This window comes from Pongo pygmaeus, chromosome 15, assembly GCF_028885625.2.
Source record: "Pongo pygmaeus isolate AG05252 chromosome 15, NHGRI_mPonPyg2-v2.0_pri, whole genome shotgun sequence".
NCBI classification, from domain to species: Eukaryota; Metazoa; Chordata; class Mammalia; order Primates; family Hominidae; genus Pongo; species Pongo pygmaeus.
In genome coordinates, this window is record NC_072388.2 from 87,562,975 (window position 1) to 87,585,456 (window position 22,482).

General features: G+C 39.9%; 1 protein-coding gene across 12 annotated transcripts in view; it reads left to right on the top strand.

Annotated features, from left to right (window-relative positions):
• Nucleotides 1-22,482, top strand: part of ZC3H14 (zinc finger CCCH-type containing 14) — a 49,368-nt gene continuing 26,886 nt past the window's right edge. For 7 of the 12 annotated variants that reach the window (XM_054447764.2, XM_054447765.2, XM_054447766.2 and 4 more), the window contains exons 1-9: nucleotides 18-221; nucleotides 697-739; nucleotides 5,089-5,203; nucleotides 8,160-8,200; nucleotides 9,116-9,311; nucleotides 9,664-10,093; nucleotides 11,771-11,931; nucleotides 12,919-13,019; nucleotides 15,055-15,210. In XM_054447764.2, coding sequence (XP_054303739.2) covers nucleotides 186-221; nucleotides 697-739; nucleotides 5,089-5,203; nucleotides 8,160-8,200; nucleotides 9,116-9,311; nucleotides 9,664-10,093; nucleotides 11,771-11,931; nucleotides 12,919-13,019; nucleotides 15,055-15,210 — 1,279 coding nt within the window. In that variant the 5' untranslated portion in view covers nucleotides 18-185. Of the gene's footprint in view, nucleotides 222-696; nucleotides 740-5,088; nucleotides 5,204-8,159; nucleotides 8,201-9,115; nucleotides 9,312-9,663; nucleotides 10,094-11,770; nucleotides 11,932-12,918; nucleotides 13,020-15,054; nucleotides 15,211-22,482 lie in introns of all 12 variants that reach the window. The other 5 variants (XM_054447771.2, XM_054447763.2, XM_054447772.2 and 2 more) reach the window with 1 other exon arrangement.

Genomic DNA, 22,482 nt, shown 5'->3' on the forward strand with positions numbered 1-22,482 from the left:
ACGGGCGCATGCGCGCTCACTCCGGCGCGCAGTGCCGGCGGGGGCGGGGATACGCCGTCTGCGCGGCCGGGGGCGGAACGGAGGAGGAGGAGGCGGTGGTGGCCCGGCTGCGGGGTAGGAGTCCGCAGTAGCCTCCGGGTAAGCCAAGCGCCGCGCTGTGCTGAGTTCCCGCACGCCGTAGAGCCATGGAGATCGGCACCGAGATCAGCCGCAAGATCCGGGTGAGGCCCGTGCCGGGCGGGGGTGGGAAGCCAGGTCTCGGCGAGCGGGCGGTTGTCGGAGTAACGGAGACCGTGGGCCCGGGTGGACGCCGCGGCCTGGCCTCCGGTGGACGCTCCTGGCAGGCTGCGGCTCCTCCTCGTCCAGGCCGCCTCGGGCCTGGGGACATTTGCGGCCTCGGAGCGGGGCTGCGGCTGAAGTAGCCGCCGAGAAATGGAAAGACGGGCGCAGGCCTGGCTGGAGCCACTACCGCGGCGCCGCGCGCCGCTTTGGGTCCGCTGCGGGAGGTGGGCGCCGCGGGGCCGGAGCTGGAGTGGGGTGTGGGGTGGGGGGCGGTGCAGGCGAGGCTCCTCCCCGCCCCCGCCCGGGGGATCCGGAGGTGAGCGCACCAGCAAAGTGGCCTCAGCCGCTGCAGAGTCCGGTGTTGTTCTCCTAGAGCCGCCTTTCTCACATGCACGTTTGCTCTTTCTCTCTCAGAGTGCCATTAAGGGGAAATTACAAGAATTAGGAGCTTATGTTGGTAAGTGTTTTTTTGGTTGTTAGTCTCACAGAATTTAGAGTTTGCAGCTAATTGAATTTTAGTGAATGCATATTTCTCACCGTACTTTGGACATTGGGAGAGACTCCCTTTTACCTTCTTCAAATCTTATACTCCCTGGTTACTTCTTTATCATCTTTTTGCAACCGTTTTTTTTTTTCTCCCAAACCTCCTTCTGTTATGGTGTTTTGAAATTTAGTTTCCTCCGTTAAGGCTCTGGCACGTTTTACATAATGTTTGACCGAATTTTATTTTATGTTTTTCCTATTCTCTCTCTCTCATTTTAAATTCTAGGGACGAGTCTCGCTACGTTGCCCAGGCTAGTCTAAACTCCTGGGCTCAAGCAATTATCTGACCTTAGCCTCCCTAGGTGCTGGGAGTGCGGGGATTACTGGTGTGAGCCACCATGCCTGTTTAAAGTTTCCTATTTTTGTTACTTTCCTCTTGACATTTGTTTTTAGAACTCTGATTTTGGATATGAATGTTTGATGCTTTCTGGCATTTGCTTCTGTAATGGTTAAGTGAGTTTTATTTTCCGATCTCTTTATGTTTTCCCTCTTTCTGTCTGAAACAGTAAGGCTTTTTCCTTCTCTTTATTCTTTTATAATTTGTGTGTTTACTCTGGGTCAGGTACTGTGCCTAATTGTTGTATATGCATTAACTCAGGATAATCCCTACGAGAACCCTGGAAGGTAAGTGGCAGTATCTTTGTGTAAACAAGGAAACTGAGGCTTTGCCTACTTGAGCAAGGTTTTATGGTTTGCCCCCAAAGCTGGTGCCTCCTATAAAAATAATAGCTACCACTTATGACAGTGGTTCTCAAAGTGTGGGAGACTCCAAGGGCCTCTGAAGTCAAAACTGTTTTCATATTAATACTAAGATGGTGTTTGTTATTTTTCACTGTGGTGGTATTTGGATTGTGTAAAACTAATGGTTGATAAAACTTGTCAGTGTAGTAACACCATAATGAAATCATATTCAAATCACTCCCCCTTTGTAGTTTTTTTTTTTTTAAGCCGATTACACTTAAAATGTCTGGTGAAGATGTGAAGTCCAGGGTTTACAAAATATTTTTTATCTTCTTAGTATTCAGTGTGAGGAAATAGAAATGCTCATAAAACATTTTTATTGTATACTGAAATATGGTTGTTTTGAGGAAAATCATTTGAGTTGAGAACTAAGCTAGCCACCTCTTTCAGGGAACATCATTTTTAACTTCAAAGTACTGACAAACTGGTTACATACACTAGGATATTTGGCAGTTATTTACTTGAAAGTGAGCAAAGAAAAGAATCCATAGTCTTTGTTGCCAATCACATGTGAGCTTTCAAATGAAAATTAGAATTTTGGAAAATCTGAGCCTGCCTCCATGAATTTCACAGCTTCCCACTACTTAAAAAAATTCTGATTAAATGGTGATTTAAAAAAAATTTATTATTATTATTTTTTTTTCTGAGATGGAATTTCACTCGTTGCCCAGGCTGGAGTGCAGTGGCGTGATCTTGGCTCACTGCAACCTCTGCCTCCCGGGTTCAAGCGATTCTTTTGCCTCAGCCTCCCGAATAGCTGGGATTACAGGCATCCGCCACTACACCCAGCTAATTTTTTGTATTTTTAGTAGAGACAGGGTTTCACCATGTTGGCCAGGCTTGTCTCGAACTCCTGACCTTGTGATTCGCCCACCTCAGCCTCCCAAAGTGCTGGGATTACAGGTGTGAGCCACCGCGCCTGGCCAGCTCAATGGTGATATTAAAAAATAATTATTTTATATTGCATAATGAAATATATCAGCGTGTCAGTGGTTTTTGTAGCTAAGTGAACCAATCTTTTCTAAATAACCAATGCATAATATTACAAAATTATGCATGGATTAAAGATTTATTTAAACTGTGGGGTGGGTCAGTGGATTTCTGTGTAGCAGTTCAAAATGGTCATTGATGTATTTGACATTCCACATTGCTTTAACATTTAATAAGCTACCACTTGTTTAGTTTTGGTGTAGTGTCACAGAATATCCACCTTATCTGAAAAGACTATCAGAATACTCCTTTTTCAACTGCATATCTGTGAGACCAGATATTTTCATGTTCTTTAGTCATAAGCACATAGAACAAGATATATAAAAATATGAAACAAGGCCAGTCTTTGCAGTAAATTTTTTTTTTTCTTTTTTTTTGAGATGGAGTGTCACTCTGTGGTTCGGGCTGGAGTGCAGTGGTGCAATCTTGGCTCACTGCAACCTCTGCCTCCCAGGTTCAAGCAATTCTCCTGCTTCAGCTTCCCGAGTAGCTGGGATTACAGGCACCTGCCACCACCCCTGGCTAATTTTTGTGTTTTTAGTGGAGACGGTGTTTCACCGTGTTGGCCAGGCTGATCTCGAACTCCTGACCTCAGGTGATCCACCTGTCTCAGCCTCACAGAGTGCTGGCATTACAGGTGTGAGCCACCGTGCCTCGCCTAAATTTGTTTTTGGAAAATTTAATAAAAATAATGTTACTTGTGTTAATATACTTGGGTTTGTGATTAACACGTGATGGATGTATTTTTTAATGAATTAATAGATACTTTTTAATTAAAAATGATCAGTTCTAATTTTGAACACCATAAATAATAGAACCTGCATAAACCAGAGAAGGGGCCCAAGACCAAACAGTTTGAGAATTGGTAATTTATGGAGTACTTACCACCATTTGCTGGGCACTTTCATAAACAATTTGTTGTCAGGATTGTTGGAAGACTAACAGATGAGAGAATTGAGGCTCAGAGAAAATGAAGCTGAACCAAGATTTATTTATTCTTTTATTCTCTCAACACTTGAACTGCATTTTTTATATTTTTCTTTGAAACAAAAAAAGTACTTCTGAAATGAACCTTTCTGCCTGCATAGAAATATTACAAGTATTTAAGGTATTAAAGAAATTTGTCACAGCACGGTGGTTCACGCCTGTAATCCCAGCACTTTCGGAGGCCGAGGTGGGTGGATCACTTGAGGTCAGGAGTTCGAGACCATCCTAGTCAACATGCTGAAACCTGGTGTCTACTAAAAATACAAACATTAGCTGGGCGTGGTGGCAGGCGCCTGTAATCCCAGCTACTCGGGAGGCTGAGGCAGGAGAATCGCTTGAACCCAGGAAGCAGAGGTTGCAGTGAGCCGAGATTGTGCCACTACACTCCAGCCTGCGAGACAGAGCGAGACTCTGTCACAAAAGAAAAAAAAAAAACAAAAAACTCGAATGGAGTTTTGGGGGTCAGAGATTAGAGTTCCTGATAACAGCTTTTGCTTCCTTCTCTTCTTACTGAGGTTTTTGTTTTTTTGTTTTTTTAAATCCTAGACCTCACTCTCATAATCACTGTAGGATTACCACTGGGAGGGTGTTTTTTGGCTTCTTTTATTTATTTTATTTATTTATTTATTTATTTATTTTTTTTGAGACAGAATCTTGCTCTGTTGCCCAGGCTGGAGTGCAGTGGCAGGATCTCAGCGTGCTACAAGCTCCGCCTCCTGGGTTCACGCCATTCTTCTGCCTCGGTGTCCCGAGTAGCTGAGACTATAGGCGCTTGCCACCACACCTGGCTAATTTTTTGTATTTTTAGTAGAGACGGGGTTTCACCGTGTTAGCCAGGATGGTCTTGATCTCCTGACCTTGTGATCTGCTTACCTTGGCCTCCCAAAGTGCTGGGTTACAGGCATGAGCCACCGTGCCCGGCCTTTTTTCTTTTTTCTTTTTTTTTTTTATCCTAGACCTCACCCTTATAATCATTGTAGGATTACCACTGTGAGGGTAAAGCAGTGCATTGACTTGACATTATTTAATGTTAAAATTGAGTTTTTTAAATGATGTGGAGCTTTTGGGTCTGTTTGTTTATTCGATGTTGCTACAAGTTTGTTACCGTGAGTAATTGAAACCTGCCTTTAGCAAGGGTAAAGATGTTCACTTGAGAAATGAGTGTTATTTTGAAACATTGCAAATTAAAACTAAACTCAATTCTTTTTCTTGGGGAATGTTCATATATTTCCCATAAGCGTCTTTGAAATTAATAAGCATTATTAAAAAGATTCAAGGAAGTGAATGCATGCTCAAGTTTGACCCTGTAATTCAGAATGTTTAGTTTTGTAAGTATCAATTATTCTTAATTTCCATTCTTCTAGTAATTGAAATACCTGTGGAATGAAGAGAAAAAAATTAAAGCTAAGCCATCTTGTCCAATATAATTCCACTAAAGCTCTGAGACTCTAAAGCTTAGAGCTACATCTGTATTTTCAAGCACATTAACTTTAAGAAGAAAGTTTTGAGGAAACAAAGTTTTGATATACCTTTCCTTTTAAATAGATGAAGAACTTCCTGATTACATTATGGTGATGGTGGCCAACAAGAAAAGTCAGGACCAAATGACAGAGGACCTGTCCCTGTTTCTAGGGAACAACACAATTCGATTCACCGTATGGTATGTTTCTGAATTTTTGTGCCTCAGACCAAAGTTTGGCACAAGCCTGAGTTGATATTCTGTCCAAAGAGAGGTTCTTGACACTTGAGTTAGGTTTACTTTGGAGAGGCAGTTTGTGAGTGATGAGAGCACAGCCTCTGTATTAGTCCGTTTTCACAGTGCAATGAAGAAATACCCGAGGCTGGGTAATTTCTAAAAGAAAGAGGTTTAATTGACTCAGAGTTCCACATGGCTGGGGAGGCCCCAGGAAACTTACAATCATGGTGGAAGGGGAAGCAAGCATCTTCTTCACAAGTTGACAGGAAAGAGAAGAGTGAAGGAGGAGCTTCCAGAGACTTACATAAAATCATCAGAACTTGTGAGAACTCACTGTCTCTTGAGAACTCGGGAACTGACTGTCTCTTGAGAACTCACTATCATGAGAACATTGTGGGGAAACCACCCCCATGATCCAGTCACCTCCCTCCCTTGACAGGTGGGGATTACAATTCAATGTAAGATTTGGGTGGGGACACAGAGCCAAACCTTATCAGCCTCTGAAGCCAGACAGCCAAAGTTGAATCCTGGCCCTGTGTCTTGTCTTGGTTTCTCCAGCTATAAAATGGAAATAGTATAGTCACTTGCTTTATAAAATTATTGTTGAGGATCAAATGGGCTAGTACGTGTAAAGTGCTTATAGGTGTCCGTAGCATTTCCCTAAGGAATTCTTAGTATATGTCGGCTATACTTATTATGTTTCTTTTGTAAACTTCTATATCATTTTTTTTGAGACAGGGTCTTGCTCTGTCATCCAGGCTGGAGCACAGTGGTACAATCATGGCTCCCTGCAGCCTTGATCTCCTGGTTTCAAGTGATCATCCCATTGCAGTCCCCTCCCTCCTGTACTCCTATGCCTGGCTAACTTTTAAATTTTTTGTTCAGACAGGGTCTTAGTATGTTGCCCTGGATGGTCTTGAACTCCTGGGCTCAAGCAGTCCTCCCGCCTTGGCCTTCAGAAGTCTTGGGGTTATGGGTATGAGCCACCGCACCTGGCCAGCTTCTGTGTCTTATAGTTCCTTTTCCCCCACCAAAACCAGTTACAGATGTTTTTTTGAACTGGGTTGGCATGTTATATTGCCTTTTACAATGAGTTACCTTTTACAGGGCAAGGTTTTCTGTTTCTCACTTTTCTGTTTCTCACTTTTTAAGCTTTTTATTAAACTCATACGTTCATTTTGAGTGATAATTATAGTGTAATGTTACAGCATATTTTGAGATTGTAAGTTTTTTTAAGTTTGGAATTTTAAAATAGGCAACTTTGCTTTTATACATAAATTACTGTTATATGCCTTTAGTTGAGAATACTGACTAGAAGAGTAAGATTCAACTTAAGATGCTGGGTCCTGGTACCAGGTTTGAGGTAAAGTGAGGATGAGGGCTGGAGGGTAATGATGTAGCTGAGAATAGACAGAAGAAATACTTTATTAGGCCCCTCAGACTGGGAACTACCAGTTACCGTGAAAGGTGATGATGTAGCAGAAGTTAAGTGAGCAAGTGGCCTGCCGAATTTGAATGGCAAGAGGAGGCACTAAGTGGGGAGGTGAGCCTGGTTAAGTTCTTGCCTTTATACCAAAGGTCGTCTTCAAGGTGTTTTTGTCCAAGTAGGCAACTGTATGCTTATCAGCCTTCTTGAAATTCTGCACAGAATTCTCTGGGTTTATACATTGCACAAATTTGAAAAACATTGTATAGTGGTCATCAGTTGTTATGATACACTGCTGCCTCACTGTGGGTGACCCAACCCATTTGTTACAATTTGTCCCCAGAGGTTATTCCCTCCCAGCCCCCCACAAAAAAAGATTGTGGGTCTTTTGACTGGGGAAATTACCATTATTGTGAGTACTATTTTTTTTTTCTAGAGTGACTGAGTAGATCCTTTTCTCCGATAACTTGATGGAATACTTAGACAGATTTTTAAAACAGACTACCAAATGAATTTAAAACCAAATTAATTCAGCATTCTCATCTGGCCATAAATTGAGTTCTTTAACATGTAGTGATGCAAAGGATGATGTCCCCGTTTTGGCACTTTGCTTTCTTAAGTTAGTGTGCATTAACACCAGCCCCAAACAGACTATTATGACTATTTGGAGCCTTGAAGTAATTGTGTCCATGGGGACAGTAGCATGTGACTAGGGTTCTCATTGAAACATTATGAGATTTCTGGCATTTTTTGGGAGGTACTGGGTAGGGATGTAAGGCAAATTACCTCATTTATAACTACCAAAACAGGTTATGTTACAAGATTACAGCCTTACAGCATCAGTTTTGAAAGTAGTAGAGTGAAATGATACGGCATAGTTTGAGATTATAACTTTTTTTAACTTCTCAGAATTAAGTTGTCCAAGACACCATATAATTTAAGCAGTTAATATAAGCTGCTTAAATGGTTGTAATAATAAGCAATATTACATGTTTATGATACTTGTTTTACTGTAAGCTAAAGTAAATCTTTAGTACTTAGAAAACAGGGTGACATATTTTGTAGACTGAGACTGGTCAGATGATATTCTTTCCCATATTTTTGCAGAGGCTAGATGTTGAAAACAGTGAAGAAAAAAATACAATTTTTTATTGACTTCTGTAGGATTTATACAAAGCTTTTTTTAAAAATGTGAAATTTGAAAGTTAATACCATTTATTCACTAAATACAGCTTATCAGTATTTATCTCAGCTAGGTGCGATGGCTCATGCCTGTAATCTCAGCACTTTGGGAGGCTGAGGCAGGTGGTTCTCTCAAGTCCAGGACTTCAAGACCAGCCTGGACAACACAGTGAAACCCCGTCTCTATTTAAAAATAATAAAAATATAAAAAAAAAATTATCTCTGAATATAATGTCATAAATTTAGAGTGACAGTTGAATTGAAATCTTTCTTAACGGAAGCTTTATTTTTGGTTTTTGTTTTTTTCCTCAGGCTTCATGGTGTATTAGATAAACTTCGCTCTGTTACAACTGGTAAGATTCATAGCATTGTTTTTTTTAAAAATTTCTGCTTGCTATAGCATATGATTTGTTTCTTTCTAAAGTCATAGTGCTTTGGGAAAAACCCATCACTTTCAAAACAGTGGTTCATTTGAACTTTTTTAGAAAGCACGTATTTTTATGAACTTTTAAGAGCAGTAGATTTAACATAATTCAAAGATAATTTAAGTGTGGGAGAGGGAGCAGTGCACTTGATCCGAAGGAAATAATTACATATGTGTGCAAAGATTTAGCCTCAAGGATATTTCAGTATTTTATAATTGAAAACAAAAGTTCAGTAATAATAAACGAAATTGTTGTATTACAATGTGTGGAATAATATTCAACTATTAAAAATAATGTTGTGGAAGAATAACATGAGAATATACACACATAAGATACATGTTTTAAAAAATGTGTATATATGCTCTTCCCCTGAAAAATCACCTTTGAGATAATTAGTGATTTTTATTTATATTTTTAAAATTTTCTACAATAAACATACTGCTTTTGAATTGGTGATGAGGAAGGAAAAGACTTAAAAGTAATAAAAATAGATGGCCGGGCATGGTGGCTCACGCCTGTAATCCCAGCATTTTGGGAGGCCAAGGTGGGCGGATCATGGGCTTAGGACATGGAGACCATCCTGGCCAACCAACATGGTGAAACTCCGTCTCTATTGAAAATACAAAAGTTAGCCAGGCATCGTGGCACGTGCCTGTAATCCCAGCTACTTGGGAGGCCGAGGCAGGAGAATTGCTTGAACCAGGGATTTGGAGGTTGCAGGGAGCCAAGAATGCACCACTGCCCTCCAGCCTGGCGACAGAGCAAGACTTCATCTCAAAAACAGATAAACAAATAAAAATAAAAAATAAAAATAGATTAAAAGGACTATATTTTTCTTTTCAGAACCCTCTAGTCTGAAGTCTTCTGATACCAACATCTTTGATAGTAGCGTGCCTTCAAACAAGAGCAATTTCAGTCGGGGAGATGAGAGGAGGCATGAAGCTGCAGTGCCACCGCTTGCCATTCCTAGCACGAGACCTGAAAAAAGAGATTCCAGAGTTTCTGCAAGTTCGCAGGAGTCAAAAACCACAAATGTCAGGTAAGAGTCTGGTGTAGACCTGCTGTGGGCCAATGGCTCTGTGTATGTGACATTTATATTAGTTTTTATATCTTTCAGTTTGCTGTTCTCAGCAATTTTTAGAAACAGTGAAGTGATCGTGAGTAGTTTTTTGAATAAAATAGTGGATAAGATCTAAGTATGATTATCTTTCATCACAAATTTAGTAAATCGAAGTTTAAAGAAAGTGCAATTTCAAAGTAGTTTTGAATGGAATACGTAAAGGTAGTATCCTCAGTTTTTTAATTGAAATTTTTCCAGTAAACATTCTTTAAAGATTTGGAGATAATTGCCCTAATTTGGCTGTAATACATTTTGTTGTTCTTTTAACTAGACAGACTTATGATGATGGAGCAGCAACCCGACTAATGTCAACAGTGAAACCTTTGAGGGAGCCAGCACCCTCTGAAGATGTGATTGATATTAAGCCAGAACCAGATGATCTCATTGACGAAGACCTCAACTTTGTGCAGGAGAATCCTTTATCTCAGAAAAAACCTACAGTGACACTTACATATGGGTCTTCTCGCCCTTCTATTGAAATTTATCGACCACCTGCAAGTAGAAATGCAGATAGTGGTGTTCATTTAAACAGGTTGCAATTTCAACAGCAGCAAAATAGTATTCATGCTGCAAAGCAGCTTGATATGCAGAGTAGTTGGGTATATGAAACAGGACGTTTGTGTGAACCAGAGGTGCTTAACAGCTTAGAAGAAACGTATAGTCCATTCTTTAGAAACAACTCGGAGAAAATGAGTATGGAGGTTTGTATGTACTTTTAAATTCTGGCTTATTAGGCTAAAAATCGGCAGTTCTTGATAATAATATATGAAGTAACTAAACACATATTCCAGGGCTGGGTGCGGTGGCTCACGCCTGTAATCCCAGCACTTTGGGAGGCCGAGGCGGGTGGATCACGAGGTCAGGAGATCGAGACCATCCTGGCTAACACGGTGAAACCCCATCTCTACTAAAAATACAAAAAATTAGCCGGGCATGGTGGCAGGTGCCTGTAGTCCCAGCTACTCAGGAGGCTGAGGCAGGAGAATGGCGTGAACCCAGGAGGAGCTTGCAGTGAGCCAAGATCGTGCCACTGCACTCCAGCCTGGACGACAGAGCGAGACTCTGTCTCAACCAAAAAAAAGAAACAAAAAACAAAAAAACACATATTCCAAGTTTATTTTATTTTATTTTACTTTTTGAGAAGGAGTTTCGCTCTTGTTGCCCAGGCTGGAGTGTGATGGCGTGATCTCAGCTCACTGCAACCTCCGCCTCCCGGGCTCAAGCGATTCTCCTGCCTCAGTCTCCCGAGTAGCTGGGATTACCTGCCACCACGCCTAGCTAATTTTTTGTATTTTTAATAGAGACGGGGTTTCACCATGTTGGCCAGGCTGGTCTTGAAATCCTGACCTTGTGATCCACCCGCCTTGATCTCGGCTCACTGCAACCTCTGCTTCCCAGGTTCAAGTGATTCTCCTGATTCAGCCTCCTGAATAGCTGGGATTATAGGTGTGCACTACCACGACCAGCTAATTTTTGTATTTTTAGTAGAGATGGTGTTTCACCATGCTGGACCAGGCTGGTCTCGAACTCCTGACCTCAGGTGATCTGCCCTCCTTGGCCTCCCAAAGTGTTGGGATTACAGGCGTGAGCCACGGTGCCCGGCCCCAAGTTAATTTTTAAATTGTTTTATCTGCTGTTTCTCATGATACACCAGATTTTCCTCTCCATGGCTTGCTCCTAGAGTTCTATATAACATCTGTATACCTTTTTGGGATTTCCAGCATTTGAGATATTAATCTTAAATTAATTTGGGGGGTTTCAATCAATTTTAGATTGTTCATGGTAATTGCTAGTGAGCAACCAATTAGCTCTGTTTTATTAGTTTCCTCAATAGTACTGTATGCAGCTGTTGATAAAATAAACGTAAAGTTCTAATTTTTGTTTTAGCTAAAGGTTGACTGTTAGGGATAATATTTATATTTATAGTATTTATTTATTTATTTATTTTGATATGGTGTCTCACTCTGTTGCCCAGGCTGGAGTGCAGTGGCATGATCTTGGCTCACTGCATCCTCCACCTCCTGGGTTCAAGTGATTCTTCTGCCACAGCCTCCCGAGTAGCTGGGACTACAGGCGCATGCCGCCATGCTCAGCTAATTTTTGTATTTTTAGTAGAGACGGGGTTTCACCATATTGGCCAGGCTGGTCTCGAAATCCTGACCTTGTGATCCTCCCACATTGGCCTTCCAAAGTGCTAGGATTACAGATGTGAGCCACCACACCCGGCCTCATATTTATATTTTTATATAAAACCAAGAAATACTCTGTGAATTTCTCATATTACTATGTACTGTTTTTTTCTTAAAATGGAAACATTTTGTGGTAGAACTTTTGTTATTTTCTGAGATTAGGTAAGCATAAATTTTATCTGATTGCAGGATGAAAACTTTCGGAAGAGAAAGTTGCCTGTGGTAAGTTCAGTTGTTAAAGTAAAAAAATTCAATCATGATGGAGAAGAGGAGGAAGAAGATGATGATTATGGGTCTCGAACAGGAAGCATCTCCAGCAGTGTGTCTGTGCCCGCAAAGCCTGAAAGGAGGTACCTTGAACGTGGCTGTAAATTAATCTTTAACTGCCTTGGTGGAGTCTTCCTGATTTATTGGAGAGAATAATCACGAAAATAATTTTTGTTTGTTTTTTGAGACGGAGTCTCGCTCTGTCAACCAGGCTGGAGTGCAGTGGCACGATCTCAGCTCACTGCAACCTCTGCCTCCCAGGTTCAAGTGATTCTCCTGATTCAGCCTCCTGAATAGCTGGGATTACAGGTGTGCACTACCACGACCAGCTAGTTTTTGTATTTTTAGTAGAGATGCTGTTTCACCATGTTGGACCAGGCTGGTCTCGAACTCCTGACCTCAGGTGATCTGCCCTCCTCGGCCTCCCAAAGTGTTGGGATTACAGGCGTGAGCCACCGCACCTGACGTAAATATTTAATGTAATACCATGTAAGACTTTTCCATTGGGTTTTGAGAAACACATTAATGAGAGAAATTGCTTAACATTGGAGAGGATTGCAGAGAATATTGACTGATATGATGGTGGGGTGAGGAGGAACAACATCAATTAAGATTCAGATTTATTATTTAAAAAAACTAAAAGGGGCCTAGGCATGGTGGCTCATGCCTGTACCTAGCACTTTGGGAGGCTGAGGCAGGAGGATTGCTTGAGACCAGGAGTTCGAGACCAGCCTGGGCAATGTAATGAGTCTTTGTCTCTCAAAAAATTAAAATAAATTAGTTGGTCATTGTGGCAGGCACCTGTAGTCCTAGACTGGAAAGGTGGATGTGGAAGCATTGCTTGAGCCTAGAAGTTTAAGGCTGCAGTGACACCACACTCCATCCTGGGTGAGAGAGTAAGAGTCTGTCTAAAAAAAAAAAAAAGGTTCCGGTGTAATTGGCATTTTCTAAAAACTGCAGCTAGTCTGTTTAAAACCTAGAGAAGGTTGTGGTAAAGGCATAATAGATGGCTGGCCTGTGAAGAACTGAAATTTAAAGTTTAATAAAAATACCTTTCTTAACTCTTTCAGACCTTCTCTTCCACCTTCTAAACAAGCTAACAAGAATCTGATTTTGAAGGCTATATCTGAAGCTCAAGAATCCGTAACAAAAACAACTAACTACTCTACAGGTAATTTAAATGTGTTATGTTTACACTTGGTAAGACATTTCTGTAATTCTTGAGTAAGCTGAAAATGATTGCTCCTTAAATTGTGGTAAAATAAAGGTGCCTGTCAGATGTCAAGACCAAGATGAGGTTCCCCTATAGAAAAATGGCTTTAAAAGGAAATTGACAAATTTGAGAAACTTCGCCAACTGTTAATGGACTGTAGTTTTTCAAGCACCATGTAATGCCTTTTATATCTTTCCAATAAACATTTTGAAGAGAATTTTGATGAGGTGGGACTTTCATATTAGTAGCATTAGATTCAACATTAGATAGGAATTTATGATGTATAAAGGGGAGTACAATTGGACAATAATAGGTAGCTGAAGTTACAGAAATTTGTTAAACAGTAGTATATAAACAAGGTTGGTTTCTTCCCTTTTGGTGGAACTCATTAATAGAACATAAGGCAGAGAATTGACTCATTTGTGATGTTCCTGCTCCAATTCTAGTGCAAGTACTGAGTAATTTTATGAGAGAATATAAAAGTATTACATGTTTTCAAAACAGGAGATGAATCAGCTGTAAGCTGGTCTTAACGGAAAGCTGATTCTGAAATGCAGACAACTGATGGGTGTCATTTTGTGTTGTCATTAAATTCTGTACTCTGTGGCCGACCTGTTGTAGGCAATGTGTAAACTTGTGTTAACAAGCTGATGGTAATGAGCTACTCTAAAAAGATTTAGGTTTTGCTGTGGATTTGATGGGTGTACTTACAGCATTGCCCTGCTTATTCACTCTCTCGCTTCTTTTTTTTGTGACCCCCTTGCTAAAATGAGGTAAACTGTAGCCATCAGTTTTTTTGTTTGTTTTCTTTTTTTGAGGCGAAGTCTTGCTCTGTTGCCCAGGCTGGAGTGCAGTGGTGTGATCTTGGCTTACTGCAACCTCTGCCTCCTGGGTCCAAGCGATTCTTCTGCCTCAGCCTCCCAAGTAGCTGGGATTACAGGCGCCCACTACCATGCCAGGCTAATTTTTTTGTATTTTTAGTAGAGACAGGGTTCCGCCATGTTGGCCAGGCTGGTCTAGTACTCCTGACCTCAGGTGATCACCTGCCTCGGCCTCTCAAAATGCTGGGATTACAGGTGTGAGCCATCGTGCCTGGCACCATCAGTTTTTGATCCTGATACTTGTCTGTCCTCTTGGTTCTCCTCATCCCTAATTTAACCTTGAACACAAAATTCAACAGGTTTTGGCATATAGAATAAAGATTATCAGGCAAAGGCGCACTCTTGACCTAATGATATATCTGCATTTCATTTCCTGATCTATCAGCAGTATTAATTGTCTAGAATGATGAGAAGTTTAGAGAAGTTCCATGACCTTGAAATTTTCTTTCTTTACCTAGGTTATCTGAATTACAATTTGAAACTCATATAAGATCATGAAGCTAAGCTTAAATAAACCACATTTTGTTGAAAATGAATACATATGTACTATATTGTATTCATGGTATGTGGTTGTATGGATATTGTTTACATATGTTTGGATAAATAGGTCAGGTATCTATCTCAGTAATGTTGTAAGAAAAAATGAATGGTATGTATGGATTGAACTCCTCATATAATGTTCTTTTCTTTTCTTTTTCTTTTTTTTTTTGGAGACAGAGTCTCACTCTGTTGCCCAGGCTGGAGTGCACAGTGGCGCAATCTCGGCTCACTGCAACCTCCGCCTTCTGGGTTTAAGCAATTCTCCTGCCTCAGCCTCTTGAGTAGTTGGGATTACAGGTGTGTGCCACCATGCCCGGCTAATGTTTGTATTTTTAGTAGAGACGGGGTTTTACCATGTTGGCCAGGCTGGTCTCAAACTCCTGACCTCAAGTGATCCACCCACCTTGCCTCCCAAAGTGCTGAGATTACAGGCATGAGCCACTGCGCTCAGCCTGAACTCCTCATATGTTCTAAACCAAAGGAGGCATTTATATTTAATATGATATAGTCACTGTGGAGTTTTGATGTATTACTGCATTTATATTTCTATCTTTTTTGCTTTTATGTGAAAGTCCCACAGAAACAGACACTTCCAGTTGCTCCCAGAACTCGAACTTCTCAAGAAGAATTGCTAGCAGAAGTGGTCCAGGGACAAAGTAGGACCCCCAGAATAAGTTCCCCCATTAAAGAAGAGGAAACAAAAGGAGATTCTGTAGAAAAAAATCAAGGTAATAACTTAAATGATGTTCCAGTCTTTACTACAGTTTTTTCATGAGGCGTTGAATATTTTCCAGTGGATTTTTATGAAATGTTACACTATGAAAAAAGTGATGATTAAGCCCAGAAATAGAATGAGAAGGATACCATGAGGAAGGTTCATACCAACACTTCAGAAAAAAATTTTTTTTTAAAGAGGCAGGGTCTTGCTGTGTTGCCCAGGCAGTCCTCAAACTCACTGGGCTCAAGCAGTCCTCCTGCCTCAGCATCCTTAGTAGCTGGAAGTGTGTACAAGTGTGTGCCACTGCACCCAGCCCTTTCTAGAAATTTTTGAAAGTCTTTTTATTGTGGAAATTTTTAATATTCTCAAAAATGGAAAGGCTAGTACAGTGAACTCTCATGAACCCAGTCATTAAGCCTTAGTTATTATCAGAATTTTGCTGATCTTTAAATAGTTCCTTCTTAAAGATATATTTATTTCTGCATTCTTTTTCTCTTTTTGTTGATCCTACCTGTTTACCTGAACTTGAAATTTTAGTTACCTTTAAATCTCCCCTGTCTTAAGCATCCTGTCTCTGACCTCCCATATGTGTCCCAGCAACCCTAATTTATCCCCTCGTGCCTAACATACTTCGGTTTGCTTCCAGGTTTTGTGTTTTTTTTTTTTGCTTTTTTCTCAGCTTTCTCCCCCAATTCCTATACAATCTTTTGACTTTGAAAGTGTGTCTCTCATCTTCTGACTCCTTTGTGAAAGTATCTCTCCCCTCCTCCTCATTACCCAGAACTAACGCTGTTAGTTTGGACTTTTGTTGTCTCTGTTATCTGACCCCCGGGCCTGCACAGCCCTTCTCCATGACTCTTCTGACCTTTTGTCTCTTTTGTCATCAAGAAGGATTCTTGTTTCTTCTCTTTCTTTTTCTACTAAGATTTGAATTTTTAAACCCCACCAAAAAAACTATATGCTTATTATGTTATTTCTCACATACTTTTCAAGAACCTTGGAATATATTTTTTCATTTCTTCAAAACTGTCCTTTAAATTGTTCCAGGTTTCATGAAACCTTATGATTTCAAAATTGTCAATTCTGTATTTGTCTCCTCATTGTGTCTCTTTAAAAATTTTTGACTGTATTGTTCAGTTTGCCATGACAGCATTATATACTATTCTGATAAATGATAGTCCTGAGGACAAGATCTGTTTGGCCTCCAAACAGCAAATAGGTACCAATTGGAAAATGTGAATGGGCCAAATTGAGGAGAGTAGCTGAAACTGAGGAGGGATTTTGCACAGTGCAGTGGCAGATGAGGCTAATCTAAAAGGGCTGCACTGGTCTACTCCCTATGGAGTCTGTAATGTGTTGCACCAAGGTTTTCTTCAAAGACAGGACTGTACGTGAGAGTCTTGGAGTGGAATCAAATGGAGCAGGGAAACAGACAATAGAGAAAAGGAAAGAATGTCAGATAAAAATAGGAGAGGAAAACAATAGGAAATCTCAAAGCAAGGTGCCATATTTTTTAACATCACAAAATCAACAGAAGAAGGTTGTTGATTCTGAAGTTAGAATAGCTATCCGAAGCAAACTTTCCCCTAAAATGAACAACAGAAAAGTATCAAGGTCAAGTCCTGTGCCAAATTAAAAGATAAAAGGGAGTAAAAGACAAAATAGCATTGTTTCAGTGAAAGCATGCTGAAAGGTATACCAAAAAGAAATACAATTTCAAAGTGAGCTAGAAGACATTATTTAAATAATACAAGACAAAGCCAAGAAAAACATAAAACAGAGGAACTTTGAGGCTGGGTGCAGTGGCTCATGCCTGTAATCCCAACGCTTTGGGAGGCTGAGGCAGGAGGATCACTTGAGACTAGCCTGGGCAGCATAGCAAAACCCTGTCTGTACAAAAAATAAAAATAATAGCTGGGCGAGATATACACCTGTAGTCCTGTCTCCTTGGGAGGCTGAGGTGGGAGGATTGCTGGAGCCCAGGAGGCTGAGGTTGCAGTGAGCCATGATCATGCCATTGCCATCTAGTTTGGGCGATAGAGTGAGACCCTGTCTCAAAAGAAATGAAGAACTAAATTAGAAAGAACTCAAGAATTAGTGTGTCTTAATAAAATAAAACATGCGTGTAATCCCAGCAATTTGGGAGGCCAAGGCGGGAGGATCACTTGAGGCCAGGAGTTGAAGATCAGCCAGGGCAACATAGCAAAACCTTATGGCTACAGAAAATAGCAATTTAAAAATAAATAAAACATCTTCAGAGAAATTAAAGATAAAAGACAAGAACATTTTAAAAGTCTAAAAGAAAGGGCTCATGAGAAAGTGGCAAATATTGATAATAGGCAATAGAAATACAGTGTTTTTATAATAGGAATCTCCAAAGAAACAATATTCAGAGGAACAGAGCAAACATTAACTGTCTTTCAAGAAAACTTTCCTGAAGTGAAAACATATTTGAAACTGTTGTCTGAAAAACTGCACAGTATACCTGAGAATATTTGCCCAGAACCATAACACTAAGATGTATTATTTAATTAATGAAATTTTAAAAAGAAAAAAATGATTTGGACATTTAGGCAAAAGGGGCACATGACTTAGAAGAAAAAGAAAGGTAGATTATCATCAAACTTTTCAACAGCATCACTTTTGTGCTGGAAGAAAATGGACTAGCGTATTGGATACTCCAGAAAAGAAAATGTGAGCCAAGAACTTAATGTCCAGCAAAAGTGACCTTTAGAAGTGATCCAGCACCAACTGTTATCTATATGCAGAAATTCAGAAACTTATTCCCGTGAACTTTTCTTAGGGAATCTAATGGAGGATGAGCTTCAGATAAGTAAAAGCCTGTTGTCCTGAATTTACATTGGAAATGTTTTGGAACTCACAGTGTATTTTATATATAAATACATTTTTTTTTAGTTCTGTCTACTGGAAGGGCATAGAAACATTCGTCAACCCTTAGCATCATCTGTAGTTCCCAGATTGTGGTCTTGGAATACTTCCTATTTAAAAAACTAGGCTTCTTGGGCTGGGTGCAGTTGCTCATGCCTGTAATCCCAGCACTTTGGGAAGCCGAGGAGGGCAGATCACCTGAGGTCAGAGATTCAAAACCAGCCTGGCCAGCGTGGTGAAACCCCATCTCTACTAAAAATACAAAAAAATGAGCCGGGCGTTGTGGTGTGCGCCTGTGGTCCCAGCTACTCGGGAGGCTGAGGCAGGAGAATCGTTTGGATCCGGGAGACGGAGGTTGCAGTGAGCAAGATTGTGCCACTGTACTCCAGCCTGGGCAACAGAGTGAGATTCCGTCTCAAAAAAATAAAAAAATAAAAAAAATAACTAGGCTTCTTGAGAAATGTCTTTTTCCAGGTCTGGGGCAGGAAATGTTAACATGATCCTGGAATGGCTCAACATCCCAGATAGCAAAGAAGCTGTCAATAAATGGTAGACCATGTCCAAAGGATGCAGGAGCCAACTTAGAGAGGTTTCCATTGGCCAAAAATGGAATTATTTGAGATTCAGTAGGTGTAAATATTGCAGTGGATTAAAGCCCATTTAAATCCACAATTTCATAATGACATTTTTAAAAAATAAGCTCTAACTAGTCACCTTCTGAAAGATAGTAGATACTCATTCATTGTCTTGAAAACTGGGTAAATAAAATAATTGAACATTTATGCTGTCTTTTCTGTAAGAATGATACCACTGGGTAACCCCATAGGACAGGAGTTGGCATCAGTTGGAACCAAACCGTGCCTATGCATGTATGTATTGTCCGTGGCTACTTTCATACTACAACCTTAGTTGAATAGTTGCAACAGACCATATAGCTTGCATAGCCTAAAATAGCCTAAAAGATTTGCCAACCTCTGATATAATAGGTGAGAGAAACATTTTCTTTTAAAATGATTTCAGCTAATAAGAGAACAAGATGGTAGAATTAGAGTTTTGCTTTTAAGAGTGAAAACCAGTTGTTTTGTGCCTCTTGATACAAAAGAACAAAACTTTTGTCTTGCCAAAAATGTAAACCTAAGTCATCAAGCTCTCAGTCCAGCAGTCAGTTTGCAAGAAATTGCAGAGGCCAGAGGAATATGTTGATTGAGCTTCACTGTGAGTGTGCAGCTGGAAAAATAGTCTTTGGGACACTATGGGTTGAATAGCCTGAGAACTTGAGATTAAAAGGCAAATCAAAGGAAAATAAAAGGAGCAGGACTAAACTGCAGTGGCTAGGGATACCCAGTATGTGTGAAATTATAAAGAACCTCTAGGCGTTAATATAAAAAGCACATAGTGGTTGCTTCTGAAGAGGACTGATAAAGATGGAGCACACAGAGAGGCTTCTGGGGTGGCAGATGACGTTCTCTCTTCTGACTTGGATGGTAGTCAGAAGGGTGTTTTGCCTTACAAAAATTCATTAAGCTATATGTTTGTGTGGTTTTCTATATTGTGTTTTAAGAGGGGATAATTGAAATGGTGTCAAGTACCTTTGCTGATGAGGAGTTTGGTATTACTAGATATATTCACAAGTGTGAAGTGATACTGCAAGCAACTGTTACCTGTTAATGTGGTTACTCACTGTTGTACGGTAAAATCTGGGGCAGGTTTTTAAAATGTAAACATGCATACGTATTGGCATAAGGTGTTAGCTTTTTTTCTTCTTTTGTTTGAGCAGATAGCATTCTCTCATTTCTCTGGTGTCTTTATTTTTACTAGTGCACCCACCTCATAATACGTGTACTTTTTGCTTTTTGTCTTGCCATCAGTCTGTCACTAGAAGTTTATTTTGCCGATCTTTTCAAAGACTTAACAACATTATTCTGGCTTTATTGATTTTTTTTTTTTTTTTGGTGTTTTTGTTTTCTATTTCATTGACTTGTGCTTTTTTAAATTTTTTTAAGAGGCGAGGTCTGACTGTCACCTAGGCTAGAGTACAGTGGCACAATTGTAGCTCACTGCAACCTCAAACACCTGGGCTCAAATGATCCTCCCACATAGGCACACGCCACCACGCCCAGCTAATGTTTAAGTTTTTTTGTAAAGATGGAGCCTCACTATGTTGCCCAGGCTGGTCTGGAACTCCTGAGCTCAAGCAGTCCTCTTGCCTCAGCCTCCCAAAGTGCTAGGTTTACAGGTGTGAGCCACTGCACCTGGCCTGACTTCTCTTTTAATTTATCCTTCCATATTTTAAAAATTATTTACCTCAGGCTGTCTTCTTCTCAAATGCAAGCATTTGAGAAGAATACATATGACAGGTTTTAATTCATCATGTTTTCGTTATCAGAGTGTCTTTAATTTCCATTATAACTTTCATCATTGAAAGTGTGTTTTCTATACAGTATTTGGAAGTGGTGTGTGTTTTTGTCTTTTAATCCTTTTTGTGCTGCTTGACTTACCACTTGAGAAAGGGTGTTGAAATTGCCCAACATGATGACAGATTTATCTTAATTTCTCTTGTACTTATATCAGTTTTTGCTTTATTTTTAGGCTGTTATATACTATTAGGTGCATACATATTTAAATTTGTTATATCTTCTCTGCAAATTGAATCCCTTATCTTGATTTATGACCCTCTGCAGCAAAAGATGTTTTTATCTCAAAGTCAGTTTTGCCTGATATTAATATAGCCATTTAATTATATTTGCTTTATATATCTGGTTTCCCTGCCTTTGTTTTCAGTTTTCTCTCTCATGCTTTAGGTATATACAGTTGACCCTTGAACTGCACAAGTTTGAACTGTGTGGGTCCACTCATACACTTATATGTGGATTTTTGAAAATAAATATATTGGAAATATTTTTTGAGATATGTGGCAATTTGAAAAAACTTGTAGATAAACTATATAGCCTAGAAATAGTGACAAAATTAAGAAAAATTTAGGTATGTCATGAACACATAAAATATATGTAGCCGCTAGACTAACATTTACTATCTTAAAACATACACATCTATTGTGAAGTTTAATTTATCAAAATATATGCACACAAACACAGACTTTACATGATACCACTTGTTGAGAGAAATGTAAGCAAACATAAAGATGCAGTAATAGCTACATAAGATTTACTATAGTACATACTGTACTACTGTAATAATTTTGTAGTTACCTCCTGTTGCTTTATGGTTAAGCTAAGGTGTTTTCAGTGTCCACTTAAAATGCTGTGTAATGCTAACCATCTCTGCGACAGTTCAGCTCTCCAGTAAATTGTGAATTGCAGTAAAAGGTGATCTCGCAGTTCTTGCATATTTTTCATCATGTTTAGTGCGATACTGTAAACCTTGAATAACACCAGAGGACCCATAATGAAGTGCTACTAGTGATGCTGGACGTGCTCCCAAAGAAAAGTCATGACATTACAAGAAACCATTGCTCAGTATGTACCAAAGATACATATTACAACTGTGGCTGCAGTTATTCGCCATTTCAAGATAAATGAATTTAACATAAGAACCATGGTAGAAAAAAAAAAAGAAAAAAAAATTTATGAAGCTGCCACTGCAGCTGCGTTGGCAACAGTAGTAGTTAAATGTTTGGGAAGTCAAAAGTTGTATGTGGGTTTTCAACTGTTGTTGGGGGGTTGGTTCACTTAGTCCTCATGTTGTTTAAGGGTCAACTATATATTATATCTTAAATATCATAAAGCTGGATTTTGTTTTTTAGTCTTATCTGAGTTTGCCTTTTATTGGGGAGTTTAGACCAGTCACATTTATTACAATTACTGGTATAGTTAGATTACTTTCTGTCATCATTTCTGGTTTGCATTTGCCTGCTTTTCTGGTTTTTTCTCATCTTTTTTAAGGTTCATTAATTACTGTTATTGTTGACAACCCTAACCCTGGTTCTACAATTTTAAACTAGTTTACTACTTAAACCTTCCCTTTCTGTTCTTTTTTTTTTTTTTTTTTGAGATGGAGTCTCACTTTGTCGCCAGGCTGGAGTGTAGTAGCGCGATCTCGGCTCACTGCAACCTCCGACTCCCTGGTTCAAGTGATTCTCCTGCCTCAGCCTCCCAAGTAGCTGGGATTACAGGCGCCCACCACTATGCCCAGCTAATTTTTGTATTTTTAATAGAGACAAGGTTTCACCATGTTGGCCAGGATGGTCTCAATCTCTTGATCTCTGATCCCCTGACCTTGTGATCTGCCTGCTTCAGCCTCCCAAAGTGTTGGGATTATAGGTGTGGGCCACCATGCTTGCCCTCATTTCTGTTCTTTTAGTCGTTACCAGTGAAATTTTACCACACAAATTTAATTTAGTATTCTAAAAGTTAATATCCTGACCCCATTCTCA